This window comes from Pollicipes pollicipes, unplaced genomic scaffold (genome assembly GCF_011947565.3).
Source record: "Pollicipes pollicipes isolate AB1234 unplaced genomic scaffold, Ppol_2.1 Scaffold_3216;HRSCAF=3773_pilon_pilon_pilon, whole genome shotgun sequence".
In the NCBI taxonomy this organism is placed as follows: Eukaryota; Metazoa; Arthropoda; class Thecostraca; order Pollicipedomorpha; family Pollicipedidae; genus Pollicipes; species Pollicipes pollicipes.
The window spans coordinates 6,110,792-6,120,088 of record NW_023596251.1 but is presented as its reverse complement, the minus strand read 5'-3'; the positions used below and the strand labels follow the sequence as shown (position 1 = coordinate 6,120,088).

The following is a 9,297-nucleotide window of genomic DNA, read 5'->3' as shown; positions in this document are numbered from 1 at the left end:
CTCTCTCTCTCTCTCTCTCTCTCTCTCTCTCTCTCTCTCTCTCTATCGCTGCTCTCTCTCTCTCTCTCTCTCTCTCTCTCTCTCTCTCTCTCTCTCTCTCTCTCTCTCTCCTTTTGTCTCTCTCTCTCTGTGAGCTTCCAATGTTTGATAATTTATCCTTAATTCTGCGTGATGCCTGCTTTGTCAGTCATTTCGAGCACCACATCCTTCGCGCGCGTCAGTACGCATTTTTTAGTTGACTGTTGGGTGTCAGTTGCACTGACAGTTGCGCTGACAGGGGGTCTACCCAGTGAAATGGACGCCATGGGCCGATAGTGATGTCACAGCGCCAGCTGATAGCCTTCCGAAGTGCTCTGAATGCACACTGGCATGCTCTTTGCGTGCGATTACAAACTTTTTTTTCAAACGCTGCCGCATGTTCGACACCGCGCTCCGCACAGGTTGCCCGCACTCTGCAATGCACCGGCCAACCTCAATAAACGGGATGGCGTCGTCCGACAACGATACTACGGCGCGAGGCAACAACGATGCTACGGCGCGAGCCTACAACGGTGCCACGGCACGAGCCGACGACTATGCTACGGCGCGAATCGACAACGATACTACGGCGCGACCCGCCAACGATACTACAGCGCGAGCCGACAACGATGCTACGGCGCGAGCCTACAACGGTGCTACGGCGCGAGCCGACAACGATGCTACGGCGCGAGTCGACAACGATACTACGGCGCGAGCTAACAGCCCCTACCCATATGCTTTCACAGCCACACGGCTGCTTCATTTGCGCTCGAAAAGGGATCTTTAATTGACTGCCGTGAATTGACGTTAGTCGACACATATGTTCCTGCGCCAGCTTCCTGCAGTGCTATCAAATGCACCTTCCTGCAGTGTTATCAAATGCACCTTCCTGCAGTGTTATCAAATGCACCTTCCTGCAGTGTTATCAAATGCACCTTCCTGCAGTGTTATCAAATGCACATGCTCGCACCCTCCGGGTGCGATTATAAGAATCTTTAAACGCCTTCGCATGTTCACGACCACACTCCTCGTCGGTAACGTACACTCAGCAATGCGCTTGAATGGCTCGCATCTGTCCGGAGCGACAGCAGTGGTAACATTGCGCCGAGAAACCTGGCAGGAGGACGTGGAGGAGGAGCCGGATCATTCGGCTGCGCTGCTGAGTGTTAGCTCACTGGGGACTTCCAAAGCTATTAACGCACCCGAATAGGGTTTAGTGAAGCCGTATGTCAAACGAAAATGTTTCAAGTGCTAGTGATTGCTCAACAGTGCACAGAATGTGACTAAGTGCGCTAGAATTATGCAACCTGGAGGGCGGCTCTGGCGGCTGTGAGATGAAACTGTAGTTAGGCCCAATGACGACAGGGCGATCGGACACGATCTAGAGCTACCGCTGCAGGTAACGCGACCAGCCGAGTGCCAAGGCCAAGATATCCCAGCATTGTAACTATCCACGTGAGGCGAGAATGCTTTACAGTTCAATCGCAAATCTCTTCGTATGCGCGCCATGGGGCGTCACATGGTCTTGCAAGCTGCCAATCAGACTGTTCTCCTATTTCACTGCGTGCTCTCAGGCGGGCATGAGCCCACCCGCGCGAGTTCACGGAGAATTTACTTTCGAATCTCACATGCCTTGGTTTGCACCTCTTAACATAGGACGCAGCACATAGAACAATTAGTTGGCTTGAAATCCTCAAATTGCGCATAAAGTTATGGCTTGATTAAAAAGTTTGTTTGACCACAAGAGAAGAATTTCCAACTTTTTTGCGACCCCAAGGTGTGAGTTGAGCGCATGCGCAGACGATCATTTATGGTACTTTGTTCCGGATTTGATCTCGATATTTTTCTGCATTCCAAACAGCATGGTGTATTGCGTAGCTCGGCGAAAGAGCAGCAAACTTAAGCAGTTTTCTGAGCCGAGGTAGCGGAGCGCCCAGATGAACGACACGTGGACGCGTTCCGCTGACGTCACGCAGCCCGTCGCGTGCGGGCCCGTGTGAGCAGCAGCCCTGTGACAAACTGGTCTGACCGCCTTGGGCTTCTCACTGTAACCCACACGGCGCTTTTGGGTTCTCAATGCGTCTTGCACGGAACGGCGACGCGGAGCAAGTTGACGCTCGATGGTCAGCTGCTGATAGGCTATGCAGCGAGAAATGAGCATCGGAGGTATTTTGGCTCATTTTAATAGCGTACAAGACATCATGCATGAATGTGACATGAACAAACAGAAATGGAATCGTCGCATCACAATAAATGTTCGGCTGGAATGTGCCACTACTCGTGACAAAGAGCTGACATGGGTACATTTAAAAGTAAATCCAAAATCGCAAGAGATCCGAACACTGCTTTCCTTATTTGAAGTAAACGAAGGCAAAATGTGTAAAATCAAACAACTCGCTGCCAAACATATCCCGTTTGTTGCACTGTCTAGGCTCATCGTTAGCAAATACAATTACACTGTGGTCATAACGAACACATTAAACACAACATCCTTAAAGGACGACCAAGTAAGAAACAGGTCTGCCTCAGCGAGACTAAACGGCCTGAAGGACATCAAAGGCCACCTTGAAAAGCTCTGGTCGCGCGCTGCTGGCGGGCGTCCCGTTGTTCGAGCGGCAGCAAACAAGTGCAAACACAAAGCCTCACCCATAATCCACATCAGGACCTGACACTAGGTGGCGCTCACGCAGACAGGGTCACCGACGTCACCTGATCACAGTCAGACAGAGCCTGGGGCGGCGAGGCTACTCCCCTCGCAGGTCACGCAGGTCACGCAGGTCACGCTCGCCGGTCATAGGTCAGGCCCCTCGCAGGTCACGCTCGCCCCACGTCCGGAGGCGGAGTTGATCCGCGACGAGACTCGTTGCCGCCGTGCGCACCGCGAGTCCCTCTGATTGTGAGACAGGCCTGCAGGCTCGCGCGCGGGCGGAGCGTCCCCGAGGCGTGGCTCGCCGGCGCAGGTCACCAGTACGAGGCGAGGCAGCCCGTGGGAAGACCTGTGGGACCAGGAGCAGACCGCGAGCGCAGCACCTGGCTTCGTCAGGTCCCTCTAGGATGCGGCAGAGACAAGTAGGGTTCTGGTGCGCACATGCCAAGACCTGCCACTGTTCAGCTGCCGTCGCTGGCGATCTTCGCCTCCGGTCGTGATGCAGAGAGACAGAGAGCCAGACGCCAAGACCTGCCACTGTTCAGCTGCCGTCGCTGGCGATCTTCGCCTCCGGTCGTGATGCAGAGAGACAGTGAGCCAGACCTTGTTCGTCGGATCGTCGTTACATCATCAGATCGCTTTCACGTTGGTATTGCCTCCAATAAATATCAGGTTGTGTAGCCTTCAAGAGACACTGTCACGGCAATAAATACGAGCGTCGCAGTTTCCAGGAGCGCCGCCGGCTCAGAGAGACAGTGAGCCTACGAAGGCGGCCCTCCCACGCCCTGCGTCGTTTTAGCGCTACGCAGCTCTTCAACGTTCGGATCGCGAGCGTTCTCCACTGCAGGCATAAAGCGGCGGCCTCGCCACATGACTAGACTTCAGCACTTCCTCCCTCGTGCCACATGGTCAGCACCGCCCTCTCAGAGCCCGGGGCCAGTGCGCAGCCGAGAACGTTCCACACAGAGAACCTGCTGAGAACATTCCAGTTTCCCTTCCGACAGCCCTCATGCGAAGTGTGCCCTCAGCACGCCCCGCGCCGGCGGCGCCGCCTACCGGCGCGGGCAGGAGCATTGGCACTTGCTGACGACCGGGTACTGGACGCGCAGCCACTTGCAGTGCCGGCTGCGCCTCCAGTCCTGGCAGTGCCAGCGCAGCAGGGTCAGGTGCCGGCTGCGCGCCGGCTGACACGTCATCCCTGCAGGGATCGAGCACGAGCGCGTGGTGTCGCAGTGGCCCGTCCGCAGCCAGCGCGGCCAGAAGCGCACGCCCAGATCCTTCCAGCGGTAACGCACGGCGCAGTGCGTGTACATGTGCAGGTACTTGAGCATCTTGCGGCGGAGGCGGCGCGTGAGGCGCACCGGCTGCCGCGAGCCATCCGGCAGGGTCAGCTGGTCCAGCCGCAGCCGGCGCAGGCTTGCCGGAATCCGGCCGACGGTGCGCAGGTGGCCGTTCTTCTTCACCTGCCGACGGGAGCGCTGTTAGGACTGAGCCGCCTGCTCGCATGTCGCGGCGGCTGGCGCTGTTAGGACTGAGCCGCCTGCTCGCATGTCGCAGCGGCTGGCGCTGTTAGGACTGAGCCGCCTGCTCGCATGTCGCAGCGGCTGGCGCTGTTAGGACTGAGCCACCCGTTCGCATGTCGCAGCGACCGGCGCTGTTAGGACTGGGCCGCCTGCTCGCATGTCGCAGCTGCTGACGCTGTTAGGACTGAGCCGCCCGTTCGCATGTCGCAGCGGCCGGCGCTGTTAGGACTGAGCCGCCTGCTCGCATGTCGCAGCGGCTGACGCTGTTAGGACTGAGCCACCCGTTCGCATGTCGCAGTGGCCGGCGCTGTTAGGACTGAGCCGCCTGCTCGCATGTCGCAGCAGCTGACGCTGTTAGGACGGGACCGCCTGCTCGCATGTCGCAGCGGCTGGCGCTGTTAGGACTGAGCCGCCTGCTCGCATGTCACAGCGGCTGGCGCTGTTAGGACTGAGCCGCCTGTTCGCATGTCGCGGCGGCTGGCGCTGTTAGCACTGGGCCGCCTGCTCGCATGTCACAGCGGCTGGCGCTGTTAGCACTGAGCCGCCTGCTCGCATGTCGCAGCGGCTGGCGCTGTTAGGACTGAGCCGCCCGTTCGCATGTCGCAGCGGTTGGCGCTGTTAGGACTGAGCCGCCCGTTCGCATGTCGCAGCGGCTGGCGCTGTTAGGACTGAGCCGCCTGCTCGCATGTCGCAGCGGCCGGCGCTGTTAGGACTGAGCCGCCAGCTCGCATGTCGCAGCGGCCGGCGCTGTTAGGACTGAGCCGCCTGCTCGCATGTCGCAGCGGCTGGCGCCGGAGGCTTCTCCTTCGCGTGAAGTGCTGACAGTTTATGCGTGTTGCGCCTACGCGCGAGGGGCTGGGCTCTCAGATTACCGGACGCGGTCAGCTGATTGTTTATGACACATGACCTATGACATGGATATCACATTCAGGTTACCATCAATGCAGACAACTTATCAGAACGTCCAAACCAAGTGGGACTGTTTATCTACAGCACACATCTCCAGTTCTCGCAACTCTTATCTAGGCCCCAACTAGTGTAATGGCAGTGCCAGCTCTCGTTTGAATAAAGAACACGTATATACACTGCACACATCCGTGCGTTTCTGCGAAAACGTCGGCCAGTGCCAGTCCGTGTCATCCACGAGGTGCCGGAGACTTAAGCCAAAGTACGACCTTCCCCGGACAGTCAAACAAGTTGCAGCCAGTCATCGGTCCGCGCCTCCGACAACAGCTAGCCGCACCATCCTCGGTCCTCTCCGTCATTCCCCGTCCCCAGTGGCTTTGACCTGAGCTCCATCACCCCTGCTGGCGCGCCCCTGGCTTACCTTGAAGGGAAGTTGCCAAGTGACGTTGACGCCTCGGCGCAGGCTGTTCGGCATGTCGATGCTCATGTACTCGCTGTCCAGGAAGCGCCCCAGCTTCATCGTCAACCTCCCGATGTCCAAGTCCGACGGAGACGGGTCGTACCTGACACGTCGAGGGCATGGCGTCAAGGTCGCATTTGAAAGGGACCGCCGGCGGGTCAAGCGCAGGGTCATGAGTTGAAATCGACCGGATCGACTCAAGGGCACAGAATTTAGCTCAACGTTATCGGAAGCGTCGGCGATGACCACTTCCAGCTTTGGCTCCGTGCCAGTGAGTGAGCCATTGACAAGCGGAACTGATCTTCAGCTGGTGACGTCGCTCCAAAAAGGTTTACATGCTGCCTATGACCATAACGTTATGTCATAACCAGTATTGTTGATCTTTGGTACATCCTAAATGACCTCTGGTTCCAATGAGCCGGAGCCATTTTACTAGATGCTGTTTTCGCAAATATTTTGGGTATATTCAGCCTTTTAAACGGAACAGACAAATGCGTCTAAATGGCCGCAGCCCTTAAGTTAGACATGATCTCCGTTCATATTGCAAAGTTAACTACCGGTTAACAGCATCGCACAACGCGCCTTCCAGCAGTTTGGAAGCCAAACACAAGGGTACCGAGGATACGTCTCTGAAAGGATAGAGCGTGAGGGCAACGTTGCGGTTTTCAACTCAGTAGAGCCGGTTCAAGGGCATAAGCTGCAAGTTCACAGCATAGACTCGTAGCCAGCAATCCCGATTTACAAACCACTGACATAGAGTCAAGGTCAAAGATGGCATATAAATGACCTTGGGACTTGATCACGAGTTACAGGTCAGTGACGCTTGACGCACACCCACTAACGTGCGACGAGACAAAACTGAAGGAAAAGGAGTCTATATATGACTTCACGAACTGGCGACGAACAACGAATGTTGATATATATGACAATAACGTTGCACGAACGTCGCGTGCAATCAAGATGAGTGTTTCAAAGAGACAAAGAGCGGGAACGGGACGCAGTGTTGTCAGCAGTGTCCCCATCCTTGAGAACACCTGGCGACTGCTCCTCCAACTCTGGGAGCTTTTTCTCACTAGATCTGTCACATCCCACAGCAAAACGCGAATTCTAATTGCACTTCAGAGCTCTGCTAGCCTTTAGTATGTCCTCGCGTCTCCGTCAGAGGGAAGTAATGATGAGCCGTCTCACGGGGGAGTGCGGGGCGTGATCAGCCACGGGGGAGTGCGGGGCGTGATCAGCCACGGGGGAGTGCGGGGCATGATCAGCCACGGGGGAGTGCGGGGCGTGATCAGCCACGGGGGAGTGCGGCGCGTGATCAGCCACGGGGGAGTGCGGGGCGTGATCAGCCACGGGGGAGTGCGGGGCGTGATCAGCCACGGAGGAGTGCGGGGCATGATCAGCCACGGGGGAGTGCGGGGCGTGATCAGCCACGGGGAGTGCGGCGCGTGATCAGCCACGGGGGGGGGAGTGCGGGGCGTGATCAGCCACGGGGGAGTGCGGGGCGTGATCAGCCACCGGGGAGTGCGGCGCGTGATCAGCCACGGGGGAGTGCGGCGCGTGATCAGCCACGGAGGAGTGCGGGGCGTGATCAGCCACGGGAGAGTGCGGGGCATGATAAGCCACGGGGGAGTGCGGGGTGTGATCAGCCACGGGGGAGTGCGAGGCGTGATCAGCCACGGGGGAGTGCGGGGTGAGATCAGCCACGGGGGAGTGCGGGGTGTGATCAGCCACGGGGGAGTGCGAGGCGTGGTCAGCCACGGGGGAGTGCGGGGCGTGATCAGCCACGGGGGAGTGCGGGGCGTGATCAGCCACCGGGGAGTGCGGGGTGAGATCAGCCACGGGGGAGTGCGGGGTGTGATCAGCCACGGGGGAGTGCGAGGCGTGATCAGTCACGGAGGAGCGCGAGGCGTGGTCAGCCACGGGGGAGAGCGGGGCGTGATCAGCCACGGGGGAGTGCGGGGCGTGATCAGCCACCGGGGAGTGCGGGACGTGATCAGCCACGGGGGAGTGCGGGGCGTGATCAGCCACGGGGGAGTGCGGGGCGTGATCAGCCACCGGGGAGCGCGGGGCGGGATCAGCCACGGAGTTGTGCGGGGCGTTATCAGCCAGCACCCAGCTCCTACCTGGAGCTCTTGCTCTCAATGAGGTCCAGCACCGAGTAGGACTCCATGTCGGGCCGCGGCCGGTACTGCCGACCCAGTCCAGTCAGCGGCCAGCACGTGACCAGCAGGGCCAGCAGCTGCCGCGTGAACGACGCCATCTGTGGGCGACAGAGCACAGGCCAGTTAGCATGCAGATTGGTGATCCGTGTAAGGCCAGCCCAGACGTCTTGATGTGTGATGAAGACTGGCTTCAGCCAATATTTCACGCCATATGTCACGACGGCATGTAACGCATACCAAACATGTGAATCAGGGGTTCCGTACTGAAGCGTCCGTTATCTGTGACGGCATGTGTGACAAGCGAGGAACATACTTTTTCTTTTTAACTGTGTCATTATGGACTGGGAATACCGAACATGAAATATGTCGTGTCTTTTCTCGCCCTGTGTTGAGTACGTGTCACTGTGACAGGGCCATGAATCAATCGATTGCTCCCGCACAACGGGACAAAAAAACCGGCTTAGCAAGCCGCGTGTGTTCAGTCAACCTGGGGATTTAGCAGCACAAAGCATGGCTCTTACGAGTCCGAAGCTACCTGTCACACCCTCAGAGCTGACTGTCACGCACTTCGATGAACGAAGCAAATCATTCTGTGAAGGGCCAAGCATTCTCTAAGTCGATGAGCCGCTTGTTGCGATATTTTTACGGGTATGCACATGCCGGTCTTCACTCGATCCCAGTGACATGTCTTATCTGATCATTATCGTGTTATTGACATAAAAGTGCAAAACCTTCCCACTATCAGTTCGTTAGAGCATGATGTTTTCGTTTTGCCTTAATCAGATGACGCCCTTAATGCATGGGCATCCCCGTCAGAAGTCATCTCCCGATATCGCAATGAGGAACAGAACACCAAACTTCAGCCACATGAACCACAGAAACGTCATAATTTTGCTGGCAGAGGAACTAGACACAGTTGATCGGGTTGTGTCTGCAGGCCATGTACACAGCTAGAGAGCTGCTGCTTAATAACTGGTCATATACACAGCTAGAGAGCTGCTGCTTAATAACTGGTCACATACACAGCCAGAGAGCTGCTGCTTAATAACTGACCATATACACAGCTAGAGAGCTGCTGCTTAATAACTGGTTATATACAACGCTGGAGAGCTGCTTAATAACTGTCCATACACACAGCTAGAGAGCAGCTGCTTAATACCTGGCCATGTACACAGCTAGAGAGCTGCTGCTTAATAACCTGTGCTGTGCGCCGAACATCGGCGAGACAGCAGATGTGCTGGGCAGCGGGACACAACCGTCATCAGTCACCCTGTCCATCTGTCGAAAATCAAACCTGACTGAGCACGCGCCACAATCGTCATCACTGACCCCGCCCCGTCAGCAGGCATCCAGTCCTAGTGATGGACCCCAGCATCGAGTAGGGCCATGCCACAATCGTCACCACTGACGCCGCCCGGTCAGCTGGCGCTGGACCTCCTGGGCCAAGCCGGGTCCGGTCAGCTGGCGCTGGACCTCCTGGGCCAAGCTGAGTCCGGTCAGCTGACGCTGGACCTCCTGGGCCAAGCCGGATCCGTTCAGCTGACGCTGGACCTCCTGGGCCAAGCTGAGTCCGGTCAGCTG

The 9,297-nt window shown here is 57.3% G+C and overlaps 1 protein-coding gene across 1 annotated transcript in view; it reads right to left on the bottom strand.

The window, feature by feature from the left end:
- Window positions 1–2,194: 2,194 nt before the first annotated feature.
- LOC119091050 (noggin-2) overlaps window positions 2,195–9,297 on the bottom strand; it is a 77,569-nt gene continuing 70,466 nt past the window's right edge. Inside the window, exons 3-6 of the mRNA XM_037213768.1 lie at window positions 9,151–9,294; window positions 7,678–7,814; window positions 5,516–5,657; window positions 2,195–4,128 (exon numbers count right to left, since the gene is read on the bottom strand). Coding sequence (XP_037069663.1) covers window positions 3,718–4,128; window positions 5,516–5,657; window positions 7,678–7,814; window positions 9,151–9,294 — 834 coding nt within the window. The 3' untranslated portion in view covers window positions 2,195–3,717. The remainder of the gene's footprint in view (window positions 4,129–5,515; window positions 5,658–7,677; window positions 7,815–9,150; window positions 9,295–9,297) is intronic.